The following is a 19744-nucleotide window of genomic DNA, read 5'->3' as shown; positions in this document are numbered from 1 at the left end:
CCATATGATCTTGTCAGTCAACGAAGGCTGAAATTGCAGCGTAGTGCATTTTACGAGATTTTGAAAATTCTGCCTGAGGATGGATGGTCTTTCATTCTCAAGGGTCTTCCAAAATCGCAGGTCCGCAATGAGAAGGCCCCGACATAAAAACCATTGGGGCTGGACCGCATGAGTCTAATGGAACCGTTTGGATGGAAATGGAAGTTTGCCTAGCTGCCCCACCGGAGCTGGTGGCCCACACACCAACAATAGCCTTACGGCAAAAGGGTAGTGTAGTACTTTGAGGTTCCTTCAAAGTATTGTACCAATCTCCTGTCTCTCCAGTAGTAAGGTAGTTTGAAGCCTCAACGCACAGCGATGGATGTATGATCTGGTGCACGAAGCACTAAATTTCCCATCCTGCGTGCAACCTTGGCGGGCCGGTCCGCATCCTCCGGTATGGCCAGCAGTCAGGATTGTCGGAAGTTCATATTCAAAGTCATGTTTGGAGTCTAAGCTAGACCCTTTCAGGTTCTCAGGAAAGATGGCTGATCTGGCGACCCGTCATCCACCTGAGATAAGAATGAATCAGTCTGACCTGTTCCAAGGTTTTCCATGTGAGATTAAACCCTCCGTTTCCTGCTCGGTTGGGTTTCCCGAGCACAGGCAGCATATATATGAAGCAGTTTGATGCCTTTGGTCGCGCGCTATCTAGTGTCTTTGTGTTCTTTTTAGCCGAGGCGGTGTTGCGTCGTTTACCAGCCGTTCTTGAGAACAGGGCCCAGGAAACGCTGCTCTTCCAAGGGTCAGAGCAAGAGCAAGGGCAAGGCCTGGGTGTTCTGAACAACGGCGCTTACTTCGATTGCCTCGTTTTGCCAGAAGAGAAATTAGCGCTACACTTCTACTCTTACTAGATTGTACACGTATGGCAAGCTTGGCCAAAATTCATCTCTTATCTAACTTACCTCCCCAAGGTGCGTCGGTTTGGTTTTAGAACCTGGTACCTCTTACCCAACCGACCCACACTCTTTCCACGGGTAACTCGCTGGTTCGCAGCTTCTTGGGGGCTCTGTGCCTGTCGCGGCAAGCCCAACACGGCACTAGGAGAGACCGCTTGGACCTCCAATACTTCGTGCGTTTCAAAAAAGTAAGTTCGAGCATCCAAAAGACCAACGCGAACTATATCGATGTGTCGCATACAGACCAGTTGACAGACCAACGCCTTCTAAAGGTCTATTGGCGGGATCACCCCAAAGGTTCCTTCAGCGCACTGCTCGCAACTACAACGAAAGCAGTGACGCCAACTGCTGTTTCAATCTCGAAGCTTGCAGTGGCGCAATCTTTGGTGAGCATCGAGACCCCTGCGTTGCCCCTGCCCCACACTGGACCAGGCCAAGGCACGTACGTACCCTGGTCCGCCACGCCTTCCCTCGCCTATTTCCCCGAACGCCTGGCAAAAATATTTGAATTTGGGTCCGCGCCGCCTGGCCTCGCCTCTTTTCCCCTTCTCCTCTCCACGTCAATCATCAAGGATCGATCAAAAGCTCCCTCAACCTTCGACCAAACCCCCGTCAATTTCTCTAGGGCACGTAGCTACCCTTCTAACTCCCCCTCAAACCCAGAGTTCAATCAAGCTCGTCCGTTTCACGTCCTCACCGACGAGAAACAAGCCGCACGTCACCCGACATCAATTTGTGGACCGACTCCATCCCAAGCTTATCAACTTCGACATCTCTATCAGTCACCATGTCTACCGTCGTGGAGAAAGTCGCTGACGCCGCTACCACTGCCGTCAATGACGTTACCAACGCTCTGGCCAACACCTCTATCTCTGGCAAGGCTGCCGATGACAAGTCGGCCAACAACGACGCTGTCCTTGCCAGCGCTGCCGAAGGTCGCCGCCTGTACATCGGAAACCTGGCTTATGCGACAACGGAGGGGGAGTTGAAAGAATTCTTCAAGGGCTACCTTGTGTAAGTTTCCGCTGTTTCTATTCATTCCCTCCCCTTCCTTTTTTTTTCTTGGCTACTCCTTTCTCGCGGTTTTACCTCGACGCAAGACGGCAAGGTCTTCACCGCTCCTTGCTTGCCCAGGCAGACTTGCGTTCGCCGCATCCTTCCACCCTTGCGCATCCTCATAATCTGCCCTTTTTTTTCAAAACATCTCGCCTTCAGTTGTTTTCGGATACCCAACATTGTGCTTTACTTGAACTTTTCTTTGACCACTGTCTTACTGCACTCGAGCTGTTGCTAACCGTTGATTTCTGCTGCAGCGAGTCTGTTTCCATCCCGAAGAACCCTCGCACCGACCGCCCGGTCGGTTATGCCTTCGTCGACTTGTCGACTCCCAGCGAGGCTGAGCGTGCCATTGCCGAGCTCTCGGGCAAGGAGATCTTGGAGCGCAAGGTCTCCGTTCAGCTTGCTCGCAAGCCCGAGTCCAACGAGAAGGCCGAGGGTGCCAATGCTGAGGGTGGTGCCGAAGGTACCCGCCGCCGCCAGTCTGCCCGTGGTCGTGGCCGGGCTGGCCGCGGCCGTGGTGGACGTGCCCGTGGTGGCCGTGCCAGCGGTGTAAGTCGCTTGGTACCGTCCGCGTGTTGAGACTCAAATAGGCGGCTAACGTGATCACAGGACGAAAAGAAGGAAGAGGGTGCCGCGCCTGCTCAGAATGCGGGTGCTACGGCCGCCGCCGAGCCCGAGGCGCTGAAGGATGTCACTAACGAGGCTACTGGCGAGAAGGAGGGCAAGCCTAGCAAGGGTCAGGCCCGGCCCCGCGAGCGTCGGGAGCGCGGTCCGCCTGCCGATGGCATCCCCTCGAAGACCAAGGTCATGGTTGCTAACCTCCCGTATGACCTGACCGAGGAGAAGGTTCGTGGACCTGATTCCTGTCGAGAAGAGAATCATGATATCTGACACACTTGTAGCTCAAGGAGCTGTTCGAAGCCTACCAGCCCCTGTCCGCCAAGATTGCCCTGCGCCCGATTCCCCGCTTCATGATTAAGAAGCTACAGGCTCGCGGCGAGCCCCGCAAGGGCCGTGGATTCGGCTTCGTCACACTGGCTTCGGAGGAGCTGCAGCAGAAGGCTGTCGCCGAGATGAACGGCAAGGAGATTGAGGGCCGCGAGATCGCTGTCAAGGTTGCCATCGACAGCCCGGACAAGACGGATGATGATGTCAAGGCTCCCCAGGCGGAGGGCACCAACGGTGGCGCCGAGCAGGCTGAGGCTGCCCCCGCTGCGACCGCCGCCTAGATGATGATGATGCTCTACTCTTGATGAGCACGCAGCATACGTCAATGGAGATACGAATGCACGCGCTTTTTCTATTCGACACTTTCCCCGTTCGTCTGTATTATTTTTGGGCGCGTGCATATTTTAACGACCGGAAATGGGTGGATGACATCTTTTCTTTTTCGCCAATGGCTAGACGGGATTTTTCACGAAAGCGAGATTGCGCGGCGGGGATACTTCTGGCGTCCTGGAATTTGCGCGGGCTTCTAAAAAAAAGGGGTCGCTGCTGGTAGAGTTCCGGGGATGTTATCCATTATCTGCTGCTTTCTGCGAAGAAAAATTTCCCTAATATTTTTTTTCCATGACCTATCACTTACTTTCGTTTCGTTTTCTGGAGTCATGGAGAACCTGACGGACGGCCCCTTCGCTCATTCGCTTCGTTTCGCACCTTAAGGCGTGTACACTACGGTTTTCGCCTGGTTCGGGGGAACGGGTATAAGTAAGAAACGTCTTGATTCCCTGTGACTGTGATGGTGTGATTTGTCGCCTGTTGATTTCAAATTAGGTGATGCGCTGTGTGTCGGTAAACGCTGGTAGTACGCAGGTTAGTTATACAAGTACGGAATACAGATACTTGTACTCCGTACGGAGGTAGTGTGTCTTGTTTCGCTTGAGGTGGGCAGGAGGTCGTACTGGTTCTTGCAGGGGTTCGAGGGTTTGAGGCATGGATGTTGCGGCGGGTTGGACAAAATTGGCCCCGCCCAACCAAAAGTCCAGAACCCGTTGTCTCCTTGTCGCGAATGACCTAACTACCCGGGAAATTGCAAGTGCGACCAAACAAACGTTCCAAGGTTCGAGTGCATGGTTTCTCGACAGACGAGGGAATTGCAAGGCAGGGAGGGTGACTCTGTGGAGTCTCGACTGAGTGTAGCGGCAACTTAACCGTATCGCTTGGTTCGATTCGGTTATCAGCTCGCTCGTATCGGCTGCAGTGACACGCTGCCCGACAACTCCCCTTTTTTTTTCGCCTTCGATCGCCTTAGCGCTGCGCAGTCAACAAACCCGACAGCTGCTGGCCCAAGATGGCTTCCAGGGCGATGTGGGAGGTCGACCCGGAGACGAGGTCCAAAGTACGCCCACCCCTTCCCGCCCCTTGCTAGTCCCCTTTTTGCGTCTCTGGCCTGTTGCTGCTTGTTCCTTGTTCGCGCAGCCTGCTGATCTCGAGCCTCTCTCGTTCGCTACCAGCTCGTCGCCATCCAAGCCGAAGCCGATAACAACCTATGCTGCGACTGCAACGCGCCCTCGCCGCAGTGGGCCTCGCCCAAATTCGGCATCTTCATCTGCCTCTCTTGCGCCGGCGTCCACCGCGGCCTGGGCGTCCACATCTCGTTTGTGCGGTCCATCTCCATGGACGCATTCAAGGCTGCCGAGATTGAGCGCATGCGACTCGGCGGCAACGCGAACTGGAAGCGGTTCTTCGAAGAGCATGCCGACACCAAGATGAAGGGCCTCACCTGGGACGACGCGACCATTGCCGAACGGTATGGTGGCGAGGTCGGCGAGGAGTGGAAGGAGAGGCTGAGCGCCAAGGTGGAGGGGAGGGAGTACGTGCCGGGGGACAAGGCGAACAAGGCGGCCGGCGGGGGTGGGAGCGTGCGCGCGAGCCCGGCGCCGAGCGCGGGCGGCTCGTCGACGGCGCCGACGAGGAGCGGCCCGGGCGCAGGGACGCCGCTCAGCGGGAGCAGGAGCGACAGCCCGGCGTCGGGGGGTAAGATCAAGGTGGACGTCGACTACTTTGCCAAGCTGGGCGAGCGGAACGCGCAGAGGCCGGACGACCTGCCGCCGAGCCAGGGCGGCAAGTACAGCGGATTTGGCAACTCGGCGCCGCGGCCGCGGCGGGATGAGCAGGCGCTCCCGGGATTGGAGGATCTGCAGAAGGACCCCGTGGCGGCCATCACAAAGGGGCTCGGATGGTTCGCGTCGACTGTCACAAAGACGGCCAAGACGGTCAATGAAGGGTTCATCCAGCCGACTGCGAAACAGGTATGTCGTTTCATGAACTCTTATCGTCTACCTTTACCCAGGATCATTGGCCCTGTTGCATACTGACTTGTTGACTGGTTTTCAGATATCCGAGTCCGAATTCGCGGCACAAGCCCGCAACGCAGCAGCCCAGGCGGCGCGGACAGCGCAGGCCGGTGCCAGGACAGCGCAGGAAGGGTTCCACCGCTTTGTCGAGGGTCCCAGCGGAAGCGGGTACAGGCCGGTAAATGCCAACGGCAACAACTTTGACGAGAGCAGGCGGGCGTTCTGGGACGACTTCGCTGCCGCCGCCGACCAACGGAAGACTAGTGGAAGCTCCATAGGCACGTCGGCGATGGGGAAGGGCGGGAGACAGGGGGGCGCGCAGGCCCCGGCACCAAGCAGTAAGCACGATGAGTGGGATGACTGGTGAGCGTGTTGTCGTCGCCGTCGCCATCACCGTCGTCGTCGCCGGAGGGGACGGGGTGACAAAGAAGGAAAGTGGGAAGAGAAAGGGAGAAGGGGTTTTGGTTGGGGGGGGGGGGGGGGACCGCAAGGGTGACGGCGAGACATTTCGGGGAAGGGAGCCGGAGTTTCGGTGTCTTAGGTAAAATACACGGACTGAACATAGACCATCAAGACTGCAACGAAAGGCAGTCTGGCTTTAATTCCATTGTTCGTTTTTTTTATTCTTCCCTTTTCTCAACCCAAGCTGTGTTACCCCCTTCTGCGATCTCTCCTATTCTAGGGTTAGGGAAAATGTTCCGCTCCAACAACCGGCGCTCGCTTGGCCGAGGTTGGCATCGGCACTAGCCGGGGTGCGGGATGGCAAAGGCAAGTCGCGGATCGTCATGGGCCGAACAGGAACGCTTCCCTCTTCTCTTCGACAACCAGCCATTGAACGCCAGAGCTTCGCCATGTCAGCGCTACGGATACTGGTGCCCGTCAAACGGGTTATTGACTATGCGGTAAGTGCACGATCTAACTGCATCTCAGCTTCCGGGTACAATCCCATGCGACGACAAGCATTGCCGTCCCCGCTCGTCGCTCTGGATCTCTGCCCGCTGACGGCCCTCCTGCGACACAGGTTAAGCCGCGCGTCAACAAGACGCAAACCGGCGTCGAGACGGCCGGCGTCAAGCACAGCATGAACCCCTTCGACGAGCTCTCGGTCGAGGAGAGCGTGCGGATCCGCGAGAAGAAGAGGGCGCCCGGCGGCGTCGAAGACATCTGCGTCTTCAGCGCCGGCCCCCCCAAGGCCCAGGACGTCCTGCGCACTGCCATGGCGATGGGCGCCGACCGTGCCATCCACGTCGAGGTGAAGGAGGGCGAGGACCTCGAGCCCCTAACCGTCGCCAAGCTCCTCAAGGCGGCGGCCGAGCAGCAGAAGAGCAACCTCGTCATCCTCGGCAAGCAGAGCATCGACGACGATGCCAACCAGACCGGCCAGATGCTGGCGGGCCTGCTGGGGTGGCCGCAGGCCACGCAGGCGAGCAAGGTCGAGTTCGGCGACGGCGACACGGTCAGCGTCACGCGCGAGGTGGACGGCGGTGTCGAGACGGTGCGCGCGAAACTGCCCATGGTCATCACGACCGACCTCCGCCTGAACGAGCCGCGGTATGCGAGCTTGCCGAATATCATGAAGGCCAAGAAGAAGCCGCTGGAGAAGAAGACGCTGGCCGACTTTGGCATCACGGCGGAGAAGAGGCTCAAGGTGCTCAAGGTGACAGGTGAGCCGCGCTCGATTAACCCTCCCCATTCCTGTCTGTCTACTCTAGCTAATGCTCTACAGAGCCACCCGCCAGGCAAGGCGGCGGCAAGGTTGAGGATGTGGACGGTCTTATTTCCAAGCTCAAGGAGCTCGGCGCTGTCTAGAGAGAGAGAGAGAGAGAGAGAGAGAGATTGTGTACAAATTTGAATCGACTCTCTCTTGCGCAATTTTTCATTAGTGTCAGTGCCATGCTGTGCGATGCAGAGCGCAGACATGCTGCATCTGCTTGGCTTGCACACGGATCCAGTCTTGCGAGCCCGGACCCGTGGGCTGACGGATAGAGAGGCTCCATAGCAGCAAGCATTGAAATTTGATTACCATCGTTCGTTGTCGTCATCATCGTCATCATCACAACACCGCAATTTTTGTTTCGCCTGGAACGTTCCAAGTCCGAGTTGCTGCTCTCGATCTTACCCAAAGACAGCATCAATGTCGGGGACTCGAGCGGAAGGAAAAGTAAAAAAAAAAAAAAAAAAAAAAAAAAAAAAAAAAAAAAAAAAAAGACAACCATCCCACGTTTGACTACACTAGGGAACGGGGGGGTAAATCTGCTTCGAATAATCCGAAGCCGCAACAAAAGGTGGGAGGAACCGCCCGATCGAGGCTAGCCGAAAGCAAAGTGCCCCTCTGTGACTCCCGTTTTTCGGCCTCTGTATCCGCGGGCTCCAACCAATGGCGGCCAGGCCAATTGACCCGGGCAGAAAATTCAGTGGGGCCCAACACGTCAAAAAGGGTATTTTCTCGCCTTCCCGCCATTTCGTCCCCTTCTCTTCCACACTTCTGAGTCGAGTCCGACGCTTCTTGAGAACAATTGAGTCGAGTGAAACACCCGAATTGCGATCGAGGAAAAGCGAGAACATCGTACTCTCGACGACCGTATAACGGCTCTTTTGCCTTTACTGAATTGGCCATCCTTGCGAAACCGCGCTGATGAAAATTCGCTTCTCTATCTTCACTTCTCAGGTATGTTCTGCTCTCTGGATGTTCTTCCAACCCCACCCTTCGCTCCTCCGCGTTTCCGGAGACCCCGATTCCGACTCGGGTCGGGCATATGAAAGTTATAAGGCCTTTAAAGGCTGGTTGACCGTTCTGCCGCCGCTGCAGCTTGCTCATGACAATTCTGCGGTTTACGGACGGATGCTAATGTGCTGGCGCGCTAGGACTACCTCTCAGGTCCGCCCAACCCCCCGGGGTACTGACTCACCGCTTCACACTGACCAAATTCTAGACCATCTGTGGAGAGCCCTGTCAGCTTAAGAGCCCCCCCTGTCCGACCGTGAAGCCTGATATCCTACCTAACTCTTCCGTCAACACCTTCCACCAAAGATGTTCGCCTCGTTGGCCGCCCGCCTCCCGAACGCCCTGGGCCATGCTGCCCCAAGGGCTCCCCTCCGCCTTGCGGGCCAGGCTCGCCTCCTCAGCAGGCTGGCTGTGGACGGGAGCAAGGGCAGAGCCATGCCGATGACCAATAGGAGGGCCACTGCTGCTGCGTCCGGCGTCGACGCTACCTTGACTATCAGGGTACGTTCACCGGATCATTGGCCCTGAGGTTGGCCGTAGCGCTGACCACTTTCCCACGCAGGACGGCCCCGTCTTCCACGGCACGGCTTACGGCGCCAACTCGAACATCTCGGGCGAGGCCGTCTTTACGACCTCGCTCGTGGGGTACCCCGAATCCATGACGGACCCCTCCTACCGCGGCCAGATCCTGGTCTTCACCCAGCCCCTGATTGGCAACTACGGCGTGCCCTCGAACGAGCGCGACGAGTACAACCTCCTCAAGTACTTCGAGTCGCCCCATATTCAGTGCGCCGGTGTCGTCGTTGCCGACGTGGCTGAGAAGTACAGCCATTGGACGGCCGTCGAGAGCCTGAGCGAGTGGTGCGCCCGTGAGGGTGTCCCCGTCATCTCCGGCGTCGACACTCGTGCCATCGTCACGTACCTGCGTGAGCAGGGTTCCTCCCTCGCCAGGATCTCAATTGGTGACGAATACGATGCCGACGAGGACGAAGGCTTCGTCGACCCTGGTGCCATCAACCTGGTCAAGCGTGTGAGCACCAAGGCTCCGTTTGTCGTTGCCAACCCCAACGCGACCTTCCACATCGCTCTGATCGACTGCGGTGTCAAGGAGAACATCCTGCGCAGCCTGGTCAGCCGCGGTGTTTCGGTCACTGTCTTCCCTTACAACTACCCGATCCACAAGGTTGCCGACAACTTTGATGGCGTTTTTATCTCCAACGGCCCGGGTGACCCGACTCACTGCCAGGAAACCGTCTACAACCTGGCCCGCCTGATGGAGACTTCGTCAGTTCCCATCATGGGTATCTGCCTCGGCCACCAGCTGCTCGCTCTCGCCGTCGGTGCCCGGACTATCAAGCTCAAGTACGGCAACCGCGCGCACAACATTCCGGCCCTCGACTTGACCACTGGCCAGTGCCACATTACGAGCCAGAACCACGGTTATGCCGTTGACGCCAGCACTCTGCCGAGCGAGTTCAAGGAGTACTTTGTCAATCTGAACGATGGTAGCAACGAGGGAATGATGCACAAGACCCGCCCCATCTTCTCGACCCAGTTCCACCCCGAGGCTAAGGGCGGCCCGATGGACAGCTCGTACCTGTTTGACAAGTACCTCGAGAATGTGCAGATGTACAAGGACAACGCCAAGGTCTACCGTGACAACCGGCCTTCGCAGCTGATGATCGACATCCTCAGCAAGGAGCGTGTCGGTGTCGAGCCTTGGCCTTTGGTTGCGAATGCTGCTTGAGTCTTCTGGGTTGATGCACTTGCATCGTTTGGTCGTGGGTCTGGGTCGTTAGTATTGATTTTCCTTGGCTGATGGTTTTTGAGACATTTTGTCTCTGGAGTATGTGGAGAAAAGGGGAGGGGAAGGGGGGGGGAAAGGGGGGGGGGTTCGAGGGTCTTGGGTTGTTTGATGGGTGAGGGTTGTTAATTTGATCGGACATACTTTGCCACATCATCGTTTCACACAGATTGGAATTCAAGTGCCTTCGCGCATGGCCCGTTTCTAGCTTTCATCTTGTTATGGGTGACATCCCAGCAATGCCCGCTACTTATGGTTGGTTGTTCCACGCAGTGAAAGGTACATGCAGCGCAGCGGAGACCTTGGTGTGAATGGTAGGGAATCGATTCCGCAGTTCTCTTGTTCCCGGCATCGCGCTTCGCAGAACCGGTGGCGTCATTGCTTTTGTTAAAGCCTGAGCCGCGGGCACGAAGGCAAACCAGAGACATACCGCCTAGATGGGGACGGAACCTGATATCAATCAACCACTGCTCCTCCTTGGCATCATTCTCCCCGCGAGCCCACTCCCCAACAGTCTTTCGCTCGCCTAGCGGTTCCCCTATGATAGTCCTGTTCTGTCCCCTCGCCACGCCAACATCGTAAACGGGTCGGTTTTTCCGCCTGTGCTGGACTGGGCTAGGCCAAATGGGAAACTCAAAAGCAGGAAGTTAGCAGGCAGCTATGTGAGCCGTTTCCCTCCATCTATGGAGCTTCCAGGCAAGCAATGAGATGTCTCGCGCGGGCCAGCCAGTTAACCACCCTCCCAAACCTCCCTCCCGTTCCAGCGCCCGCATTCGCTGATCGTCATGGCGGCAACTGATTATTCTGTACATGTACGCGGCGTTGCTGCTCCTCCTTACAAGCCCTTGCCCGCTCGAAAACAAAACGCACTGAAAGGCGGCTGTCGCAGATGGCCCCGGGAAGAGTCTAGTCTAGACATGGGGGGGGACTTCTTAGTAGCGGTCCCGCCTGCCACCACCACCACCACCACCACCACCCCATCTAGCGCCGCGGCCGCCGCGGCCACCGCCACCGGAATAAGTGGGGAGAGGCTGGCCATCGAGACGCGAGCGGGGCACGTCTTCCTGGTAGCGGTCGCGACGGTCGCGGTAGTTGTCGCGATCGTAGTCATCCCAGCGGCCGCCGCGGTAGTAACTGTCATCATTGCGCGAGCCCCAGCTAGGGGACGGAGTGCGACGGCGAGGAGGAGGCGGAGGAGGGGGGGGGGGAGGGCCGCCGCGGCTGCTGCCCCCACGGCCGATACCCATGCGGCGGCGCTCGCGCTCGCGGTGCGGAGGGCGGATGCCAATGAAGGCCTCCTTGCCACGATCAACAAACAGGTCGCCGTCTTCGAACGTGTAGCGGTTGATCTCGTCCGGGCGGCCTAAGTCACGGTGGCGGTCCCGGGTGATGTGCGCGTTCATGTTGTCCAGCCGCCGGAGGGCGACGTCTCCGGGGACGGGCCTGTATTCGAGGGGCGGATAAGCCCTGGTGGTCCTGTATCCGCGGCCTCGGTCATAGTCCTCAAAACGGTCCCGGGCGCTGGCGCCAGCTAAGGCCGGTGGAGGCATGTGCGCCTGGCGGTAGTGATTCCTTCCTCGGCCGCGCGGGCCCGAGGGCGCTCCCTCGACGCCTGGGTAATTGCGCGGAGGGCCAGTCGGGACCGGGGGGCCGGGAGGCTGCCTCGCGGAATTGCGCCTGGAATCCATCTCTGCGTTTACCAAGTTTGCGGTAATGACGCCATTGTCGTCGGGAACGTATTCAACTTCCCAGCGGCTAAACGATCGTGCTCCCTCAGACTGTTCGCGCTCAATCCACTCACCCACCTTGTCCTCGGGAATGAAATCAACCCAAAGCTCCTTTCTGTTGCGTTCGTTGGGCCACACGGTTCCGTGAAGAGCTGTCCGGACCCGTGAAGCTGCAGCAACGCTGGTGAACCTCACAAACGCGTGAGTGCGAACTTGGTCGAGATAGAACCGAACAAGGCAATTCGGGTCTGGGGCGGCACCAGGCAATGCGGCCAGTTCGACCAGGTAGTCTTGCAGCACTGGCTCCCTCAGGGGCCTCATGAAGTTTTTGATGTAGAGCGCAGTTGTAGCAGGATGCAGTGCTGGCGCAACGTCCCTGTCGTCGTCCGGGATCGGATCGTCGGCAGCTGCTCGCGTGGTGTTGGCTTGCGGGGAGACTTCTCGGTCTTGCCTCAGGTTGCGGTCTTCGGTAGGCGCATCCTGATCTTCTCGATCATATCGCGATGACTCCGGCGATTCTTCGTGGTTGCCTGTCGCCGGCGGCGGAGAAGGTATCGGCTGAACTTCCGGGGGCAGATCGTTCTTGTCGCCAGGTAAGTCGCCTTCGGCAGTGTGGCTATCACTTGGCCGTGCCCGCTTCCTGGAAGACTCGGTCTCTGGGGGAGGGCTGCGTGAGCGACGCTTGCGGTTAACAGCGTCTACGATAATATCGGTAGCAGGTGCCGCCTCGTTACTAGGCTTATCAACGCCGTCTTCAGCACTCGAACCTTGAGTCATCACTGACTCTTTTGTCGGAACAGGAGTCTCATTGGCCGCTTCGGGTGCGCCGTCCGAGTCTTGGTTGGCAATTGGAGCTTGCGGCGCCTCTTCAGCTGTTAACAACTCCGCTGCCTCTGCCGTGATTTCTGGCTGCGCCGAGTTTGACTGGTCGCCGTTCGATGGCTCTTGTGCGCTCTGCTCTTGCGGCAAATCATTTGCTCCGTTATAATCACCGACGGGGTTGTCGCCGCGAGCCTCTGAAGCCGTTTGCTCGTTCTCGAAAGCTTCCAATCGGTCGATGAGATCCGCCTTTTTCCCAGCCTGCGACAGGTTGCGCCGCTTCAGCTCCTGGCGCAACTCAACCACCGTCAATCGGCTAAAGTCTGTCGCCATGCTAGTCGCTGGTGGTGTTTGAGCAGGTGTGGTTGGAGATGTGCGCGACGCGATGGCAGGTTGAACGCTCACGAAAGCGAAAAGTCGCCCTACGATGTGACTGCCTGTAAAGTCTCCAAGTTACTTGCTCTAACAGGGATCTTTGGCGCGTTCTCTGCGCACGGTCCCATAATTGATCAATCCACTCGCGTCCTGGCCTTGTGACGTTACCGACGGGACCAAGCACCGAGCCCACATTCCCCAGCTTGGGTATCTCGATTCCCCAACATGGTTGGGCAAACTTAAAAAAAAAAAAAAAAAAAAAAAAAAAAAAAAAACCGTGTGATTTTGAGATGAAGTTGGGTGATAAAGTTTACTAGCGACCACTCATGTCTATTGACACTACTCCCCATGGATTTCCGGTGCCTGAAGTGTTACAAGGTGTTCTTTGGTTCCTATGTTTCTACAGCCTGCACTTGGCCGATCCACGTACACGGTCGGGCACCTGCAAGCCCTACATTCGATTTGACAGCAATCGTTGGCAGACGCAGGTACAGAAGTACAATCGCTGTTAGGCGAGGGCTTCACCTCAAGTCAGACTTGCGCTATTTTATGGTTATTCGCCGATATTCGTCAGCTCTCAAGGCATGGGAAGCTAGTGAAGGAGGCGGTGCTATCGTGGCTTCCGGAAACAGCCAAAACTACAAGAACCGGTGCCCAAGTTCATCTTTGTCTTGAGCAGGTCCCACTCTGTTTGCGTCGCCGGTCTTGCCATTGTTTCCCGCTGCTAGGCCTGAGGGTGACGGAAATGGACATCACGGAGTGCCTTTTCTTTCTCTGCACCCGACCGCTGGCTCCCATCGCTCCCTTGGGAAGACTTAACTAACAACTCTCAACTGCCCGGCTTCTCGACCGCACCACCCACATCCGAGTCCAGCAGCTCTCTTTCAGTCCCACACCAACATCGTCAAACTCTCCATTGCTGCCAATCCAGTGGTGATAGATACTGTACATCCATGGAGTATACCACACCATCTCCGCCGCGTCGACCGATGATGATGGACACAATCACCGCTCTTGGCGATCTCAAGATGTCTAGCCCGTACTCGCAGGCCACGGATGTAGACATGCAGGACACAAATTGGGCTAGGAAAACTGGGGATGATATGACTGAAGACGATATGTCATGCGACAGCCCATGTCTCCCTTCTATCGAGGCCGACGACGACGCTGCTCTCCGGGGCGGCGTAATAGCACCGGCACCTAATCTAGCTTGGGCACAAAAGGCCGCACTTGCTTCACACCAGAAACCGCAGACGGGATATGCCGGTCCTGGAGCGGACGACGGAGATTTCGACGAGTTATCCGAGGACGACACCAACAGCACCAGCAGCGACTGGGACAGCTACGGCACCCTTCCGCTAACCCTGGACGAATACGAGAGTGTCGTTGATCGCATAGAGGGCAGCGAGGACTGGAACGAGGACCAGAGAAAGCTACACAAGCTGATCTATCTGCGCGGCCTTCACCCCATGATGCCGTCGTGGTGGAGACTGAGCTTCAAGATGTGGGGTGTCACTCAACCGCATCTCGACGACGTCTTCACGCCCATGCATAGCAAGAAGCGTGTCGCCATCCATGCATATGGAAACGAGGTAGCTGGTAAGCGAGCCTTTTGACCGATAGTGGGCAATCACGAGCTTGGCTGACACACAAAACAGCGGGCAAGGCGATGGAATCTCTGTTCTATCTCTCTCAGGTAGTCACGGACTACGAGGAGATCGGCTACCAGGACAAGATCGCGAAAGCTGTAGTAAGATGCATCCGGGGTTATATCAAATGGGCCATGCGAGACGTCGGGATAGACATGCGCAAGACCCCGCTCAACATCCTGGTGCGAGCGTACCCCCCCGACTTCCGAGGCGGTGATGAATCCGATAGCGAAGGAAGTGATTTTGCGCCTTCCCCCGTCAGCAGCCACGAGGAACAGGAGGGGGATGTGGATGAGACCGGTATTGGCAAAGACGATGTGGCTTTGGAGGCCGCAGAGGCGCAACGCGCCAGGCGTTTCACGCGCGCCGTCTCACGAGACCTCGAGTCAAGACTGCTAAACTTGGGCCAGCACTGGCGCGACCTGTTGCGGGATCAGAAGGGCAAGGGCTTCATCGAAACGCCACCGACGCTGTATGCGTTCGCAGTCATTCAGCACATTGCCATGCTGGCAAGCCATGACCCCAGCTCCCCGACGAACTCGGTTGTCGTGCTGGAACAAATCCGCCTGAACGATCGCGGCCAATGGCTTTGGAACGCCTTGTCCATCGCTCTTCCGGTCAATATGGCACGGGATGCATTGAACAGAATGTGGGACACGGGAGTGATCGTGGCGGAGCACGAGGACCCTGACGCGGATCCCGACCTGTGAGGGGTAGGCCGTGTGTGGTATCAGTCTTCTTCTGATACAAAAAGCTGTGCGAGCGGATATTTGAAGGAGTCTACGGAGTGCGCAGTAGTAAGAGGTTGAAGAAAAACTATTGGCGTTGCGGCAATATACAGTGGAACAAGGTGTTTGTTAATCGCAAATTACCAACCTTCCTGGTGCAAGGTACTGAGACTTATGCCTTGACAGCTGAGTCTTCCGTCAGAGTTCGCCTCTACTATGGTATGTATGTACATGTATGTACGCATACTCCGTAGCACCTGTTTGTTGCCAGATATTAAGGTTTTTAGAGTTCTGTGTGGCCCCACTGTGGGCATGTATGTATACTATGTAGTTGTACACTAACGTTAGCAGGAGCTTGTGTGACCATGGAGACCCTCTAGTGTAGTGTACTGCACCCCATTCCGCATGGGGACGGAATACCGAAACCAATCAACGAATTTCTGATTATCTGCGGTGGCCCACCTACCGGGACCATGAGCGATGAAACATGGTCAGCCCAGACGCGGTAAAAGCGAAAACATTGTCTAGGCAGTGAAATCACATGTCATTGCTATCCGTATGCCTCTTCAGCTATCCCTGTTCACTCGGTTATTTGCATCTCTTCTGAGAATTGCGGTGTAATCCGTATACACTACTGAGTAACTACTACACCGTGCAAGGTAGTTATTCTGCGTTGCTCTGCGGAGGGTCGGTACGTTGCATCGGGCTGATAAAAATGCTTGGCGGAACCGTCGCTGGATCTCGCTGTCAAATGGGAACGGTAACCGGCCATCGGGTGGCCGGATTCAGCTGGTTAGTGTAGGGAACCCAAAGCTAGTGTACACTAGCCCACACACCTTGACGCTAACTCGGAGCCGAGTGTGGCCAGATTGAACTCTGGGGAAGGCAAAGGATCGATCATGAAGTTCGCTTATAATCTGATAACGCCGAACAACTATCGGAAGTCTTGCACATGTAGAGGCTCCTCGACATGAGGCTTGCGGATCTCATAACACGGCGGAACAATCCATTCTTTACTTGCACAACGCGCGATGCCTCCAATGCGTGCAGTGTGCATCATCATCACACCTCACTTGGCAGGGTGGCCGAAAACGCACGGGATGGTCATTTTGTTGTTCGCTCTCGACCGCCAAGCGAATCCAAACTGGCGGTGGAGTCGAGACCGCGCGACCGGAATCACAGATCGCCGCAGCGCCAAGGCGTCCTTTTTCGGAGAGATTCCTGCCGGAGCCCACAGAAAGCATGTTAGTTATAGAAACTTCATCAGTGGCCAAGCACGTAGAAGCGTGTGGAGGAACAATGGACTTGCTGAGCAGCCAAACATTCGAGTAAACCCAGATGCAATCGGCGTTCCTCGGGGCGTAACTGGCGTCTTCTGGTTGAAGTTTCCGTACGTAACTCGAGCCCTTTGATGCCTGCCCAGACCCCCTTGCTAAACCCTTGTCTTGCTGACATTACGCGCTCTCTGATTCGTCCGAGATACTGTAAGCGGATCATGCCTTCTCAACCCTGACAAGGTCCTCGTCCATGACCCCAGCATTCAGTTCAGTCGCTTCTTCGTTCGGAGGAATATCACCGTCGGATCGCTTCTTGAACAAACCATTTCCCCCAAAACACCCATACCTTCTGGGTCCTACCCCGATACCATTCTGACGGCTCTACGGTCCCACAACGCGACGGAAGCCAATCGATCCACCCTCAGCCGACCCGTTGGGTTTGTCTGTTCTCACCCGGACACCGCCTTTACCACCACCCCACGATTAACAGCAGGCGCCTGTCTGGTGGACGCGAGATCTGCCTCCGCCAAGGTATCGATCCAAGAGCCACCGTGTGGAGTCCTGGTCGCGGCGGATCATGCAATCTTAACTTGTCTCTCTCTCCACTTCAGCCCAGGAGAACACCACAGCACATCGAGACCATCCTCCCCTCCCGCCCTTCAAAGGATTGCGTCAACTATTCCTGCGGTGCCGTTATCGAAGGGCACTGTTTCCCAGGCCACATCGAGTTATCTCGTGGTGTGGTCGCTGCCCTGTTCTCGTACGGCACTCGTACTGGGCATATCTGCTTCCGGCATACTAGCCTGGTGGCGTCGACGATACCTCGTGCAGCGGTCCAGCAGCTTGGGAACCCCAGGCACCTGAAGCGAGCCCGGGACGCTAAACAGATTGCGAGGTTGCGACGACCGGTGACATTGGACTTGGAGCGATCGTTTTCGTTTCCTTCTCTTTGCTGTTTCGCGTACCCGTTGCTTCCATTCAAGCCTCGCTCCACTTCGGCGGCGAGATATGGCGTTACCCGAAACCTCCCAGGCTTTTGCGCCGCCTTCACCCGCGGAAAGCGCCCCGGCTCCTCGTCGGACCGCTCTGCCATCGAGGCCCATATCCTCTAGAGAATCCGGCGACGTGCCACGAGCCGATCAAAAACAATCCGGGCCCGGTGCAAGGCCTTCACCAACCGTGTCACACGCCTCGGCCGCATCGTCGGCCCCTTCAAGTCCCACCAGTCGCAAGGCCGGAGGCTCATCGAGCCAGACCAAGACAGCCTCGGCCGGTAACTTTGGGCAGAGCGGCCAGGTTTGCAGGTGCGTCGACGGATTGAGAGCTCCCGACTCCGTTCCGACTAAGCGCGGTTCTGACGAAGCACAGTAATTGTGGCACCACGCTCACGCCTCTCTGGCGGAGGTCACCTCAAGGCGAGATAATATGCAACGCCTGCGGCTTGTATCTCAAGACGAGGAACGCCCCTCGTCCGATCAACCTGAAGCGACCTCCTGCTGTTCCCGGAAACGGCGCTCGGCAGTCGCCCGTCAAGCTGTCTCCCAAAGCCCAGGTGCCGCTGCTGCCAAACGCGCCGGTGGCAAAGTATGTCGCCGCCGATCCAACGCCGTCGGGGTCATGCCCGGGAGGTGGAAGGTGTAATGGCACGGGTGGCGCTGAAGGATGCAGCGGTTGCCCGGCATACAACAACCGAGTCTCGAAGAGCGCTAGTTTGAGCGTTCGAAAGTGCCAGGGCGCATCCAAATCGCCAGCTGGCAACCCTGACGACGCAAATTCGATAGACATCGCGGCATTGCAGCTTCAGAACCAGAACCAGAACCCCACTGTGGTTATTGCATGCCAGAATTGTGGGACAACGGTCACTCCGCTCTGGCGGAGGGACGAAGCCGGCCATACCATATGCAACGCTTGTGGTGAGCACACCTAGACTCCCCTACGTGCTGAACACAGGACAAGGCTGACGAGCGTTTAGGCCTATACTATAAACTTCATGGCATACATCGGCCTGTTACAATGAAGAAATCCATCATAAAACGGAGGAAACGGGTGATACCCGCACCGGGCGGCGCCCAAGATCCGGAAGGCACGCCAAGTGAGCGTGCAGATTCGCCGCCGTCAGAGTCCGAGCAGCCGAAAGAGAGAGGATCGATCAACCCTGACGGGTCTGTGAATCTGGGACTCCGACGGCGGCAAGAGGCGCCTTTGACGCTTGTTCCGGAGACGGTGCTGATGCAAAATCGGCAGACGTCTCCGTTACCATCGACTGACCTAGAACAATACCATCAAAGCCAACATCATCAACATCACCAGCTCCCCGAATCACTCACCAACGAAAACCGGCTGGCTCCCTTGACCTCTATACCAATGCCGCTCGACCGCCAGTCGTCCCTGTCACCCGCGTCCTTTCTCTCACCATCAACGAAACGATCGTTCTCTGCCGCCGAGATGGAGTCCCATACTCAGAGTGAGGGAGATCAACCGAAGCGCCTTTCATCCATCAAATCGATCCTCAACCCCACGGTCACTAGCCCACCGCCCGAGGACCCTTCTGAGAGACAACATCCTCTCTTTGTGACGCAAGGCAGCACAGCGGCTTCCACACCGAGCCCTGGGGCGTACCAATCCGTCCGCCAGACGCCGGCCCCACAACAGCTCCCGAGCCCACAGGGCGGTCCCGTCCGAGAAGGCGGGAGGAGCAAGGCTGAAAAGCGTGCAATGTTGGAGCGGGAAAGAGAGATGATGCGGGAACTGTTGGCGGCAAAGGAGAGGGAGCTTGCTGAATTGGAGGAGTGACCAATGCCGTGTTTCTTCTCTTTCTTCGACCAAGTCATCTATGAGACCCATACCCTCTGCAGCTGCAGTCCTAAGCTCAGCCTAGGTGTGATGGTTGGGTTTTCCGTTCCTCGCTTCTGAATCAGCCCCTGTCCGGAAGTACCGAGCCGTAGTGTGCCCATTCTACCTAGGTATGAAACTTTGCAGGCGGAGGATATCCTTTCATCATTGTGATTGCGTTTTGCTCGTCGGGTATGGTGCTCGGCGCACTGAATCAACGAGGTCTCCAAAACGAAAGTTAGTGGATGGCCCCATCTGAGCGGATTCGTGAAATGTTCAACGGTGGCAATCAGGCGAAATCCCTCGGCCAAAGAGAACCTCGGCTCTTGGAAAGAGGTAACTGGGTAATTAGCTATTACTGTCGACAGCCCCGACAATTCATGGATGGTAATAATACAACCACTCGATTTTGCAGCATGTTTCCAATATCGCTGTTAATCTTTCGTACCCGAGTTCGTGCTCGTTCTAATTTCTACAAACAATGTGGGGATTCCTCTCCCCCTGGAGTCCGGCAA

The 19744-nt window shown here is 56.8% G+C and overlaps 9 protein-coding genes across 9 annotated transcripts; 7 read left to right on the top strand and 2 right to left on the bottom strand.

Annotated features, from left to right (window-relative positions):
• The first annotated feature begins 617 nt into the window (after positions 1 to 617).
• Positions 618 to 943, top strand: P884DRAFT_264473 (uncharacterized protein). Its single transcript, XM_069441852.1, has one exon. It carries the CDS (start codon positions 657 to 659, stop codon positions 891 to 893), a length of 237 nt encoding a protein of 78 aa, XP_069294025.1. The 5' UTR covers positions 618 to 656; the 3' UTR covers positions 894 to 943.
• Positions 944 to 1725: 782 nt separating this feature from the next.
• P884DRAFT_210694 (uncharacterized protein) lies at positions 1726 to 3226 on the top strand (the record flags this gene model as incomplete). Its single annotated transcript, XM_069439014.1, has 4 exons — positions 1726 to 1952; positions 2252 to 2546; positions 2607 to 2843; positions 2900 to 3226. The coding sequence occupies 4 exons, from the start codon at positions 1726 to 1728 to the stop codon at positions 3224 to 3226; spliced, it is 1086 nt and encodes a 361-aa protein (XP_069294024.1).
• A 764-nt stretch (positions 3227 to 3990) lies between these two features.
• P884DRAFT_332501 (uncharacterized protein) lies at positions 3991 to 5749 on the top strand. Its single transcript, XM_069445797.1, has 3 exons — positions 3991 to 4335; positions 4451 to 5248; positions 5334 to 5749. The coding sequence occupies exons 1-3, from the start codon at positions 4288 to 4290 to the stop codon at positions 5658 to 5660; spliced, it is 1173 nt and encodes a 390-aa protein (XP_069294023.1). The 5' UTR covers positions 3991 to 4287; the 3' UTR covers positions 5661 to 5749.
• A 364-nt stretch (positions 5750 to 6113) lies between these two features.
• Positions 6114 to 7348, top strand: P884DRAFT_332500 (uncharacterized protein). Its single transcript, XM_069445796.1, has 3 exons — positions 6114 to 6195; positions 6315 to 6957; positions 7020 to 7348. Exons 1-3 carry the CDS (start codon positions 6145 to 6147, stop codon positions 7100 to 7102), a joined length of 777 nt encoding a protein of 258 aa, XP_069294022.1. The 5' UTR covers positions 6114 to 6144; the 3' UTR covers positions 7103 to 7348.
• Positions 7349 to 8162: 814 nt separating this feature from the next.
• Positions 8163 to 9885, top strand: P884DRAFT_86735 (class I glutamine amidotransferase-like protein). Its single transcript, XM_069446132.1, has 3 exons — positions 8163 to 8171; positions 8227 to 8519; positions 8581 to 9885. Exons 2-3 carry the CDS (start codon positions 8325 to 8327, stop codon positions 9763 to 9765), a joined length of 1380 nt encoding a protein of 459 aa, XP_069294021.1. The 5' UTR covers positions 8163 to 8171; positions 8227 to 8324; the 3' UTR covers positions 9766 to 9885.
• A 162-nt stretch (positions 9886 to 10047) lies between these two features.
• Positions 10048 to 10796, bottom strand: P884DRAFT_264461 (uncharacterized protein). Its single transcript, XM_069441851.1, has one exon. It carries the CDS (start codon positions 10632 to 10634, stop codon positions 10470 to 10472), a length of 165 nt encoding a protein of 54 aa, XP_069294020.1. The 5' UTR covers positions 10635 to 10796; the 3' UTR covers positions 10048 to 10469.
• P884DRAFT_287751 (uncharacterized protein) lies at positions 10755 to 12716 on the bottom strand (the record flags this gene model as incomplete). Its single annotated transcript, XM_069443896.1, has 1 exon — positions 10755 to 12716. Exon 1 carries the CDS (start codon positions 12699 to 12701, stop codon positions 10755 to 10757), a length of 1947 nt encoding a protein of 648 aa, XP_069294019.1. The 5' UTR covers positions 12702 to 12716.
• Positions 12717 to 13735: 1019 nt separating this feature from the next.
• On the top strand, positions 13736 to 15102 carry P884DRAFT_280669 (uncharacterized protein; the record flags this gene model as incomplete). Its single annotated transcript, XM_069443463.1, has 2 exons — positions 13736 to 14342; positions 14402 to 15102. 2 exons carry the CDS (start codon positions 13736 to 13738, stop codon positions 15100 to 15102), a joined length of 1308 nt encoding a protein of 435 aa, XP_069294018.1.
• Positions 15103 to 17405: 2303 nt separating this feature from the next.
• On the top strand, positions 17406 to 19190 carry P884DRAFT_272886 (uncharacterized protein; the record flags this gene model as incomplete). The annotated part of the gene is made up of 3 exons (XM_069442553.1): positions 17406 to 17701; positions 17766 to 18310; positions 18370 to 19190. 3 exons carry the CDS (start codon positions 17406 to 17408, stop codon positions 19188 to 19190), a joined length of 1662 nt encoding a protein of 553 aa, XP_069294017.1.
• Between the last annotated feature and the right edge of the window lie 554 nt (positions 19191 to 19744).

This window comes from Thermothelomyces heterothallicus (assembly GCF_042370625.1).
Source record: "Thermothelomyces heterothallicus CBS 202.75 unplaced genomic scaffold P884_scaffold_33, whole genome shotgun sequence".
Lineage (NCBI taxonomy): Eukaryota > Fungi > Ascomycota > Sordariomycetes > Sordariales > Chaetomiaceae > Thermothelomyces > Thermothelomyces heterothallicus.
This window is presented reverse-complemented; position numbering and strand designations above follow the sequence as displayed.

Excerpts from the sequence above, each read along its gene's own strand:
- P884DRAFT_264461 (XM_069441851.1), bottom strand. The coding sequence starts at position 10,634 with ATGTACAGAATAATCAGTTGCCGCCATGACGATCAGCGAATGCGGGCG.
- P884DRAFT_264473 (XM_069441852.1), top strand. The coding sequence starts at position 657 with ATGAAGCAGTTTGATGCCTTTGGTCGCGCGCTATCTAGTGTCTTTGTG.
- P884DRAFT_332501 (XM_069445797.1), top strand. The coding sequence starts at position 4,288 with ATGGCTTCCAGGGCGATGTGGGAGGTCGACCCGGAGACGAGGTCCAAA. Across the intron at positions 4,336-4,450 it reads ACCCGGAGACGAGGTCCAAA|CTCGTCGCCATCCAAGCCGA; the intron begins GTACGCCCACCC and ends GTTCGCTACCAG. Across the intron at positions 5,249-5,333 it reads TCCAGCCGACTGCGAAACAG|ATATCCGAGTCCGAATTCGC; the intron begins GTATGTCGTTTC and ends ACTGGTTTTCAG.
- P884DRAFT_86735 (XM_069446132.1), top strand. The coding sequence starts at position 8,325 with ATGTTCGCCTCGTTGGCCGCCCGCCTCCCGAACGCCCTGGGCCATGCT. Across the intron at positions 8,520-8,580 it reads ACGCTACCTTGACTATCAGG|GACGGCCCCGTCTTCCACGG; the intron begins GTACGTTCACCG and ends TTTCCCACGCAG.
- P884DRAFT_332500 (XM_069445796.1), top strand. The coding sequence starts at position 6,145 with ATGTCAGCGCTACGGATACTGGTGCCCGTCAAACGGGTTATTGACTAT. Across the intron at positions 6,196-6,314 it reads AACGGGTTATTGACTATGCG|GTTAAGCCGCGCGTCAACAA; the intron begins GTAAGTGCACGA and ends CCTGCGACACAG. Across the intron at positions 6,958-7,019 it reads CAAGGTGCTCAAGGTGACAG|AGCCACCCGCCAGGCAAGGC; the intron begins GTGAGCCGCGCT and ends AATGCTCTACAG.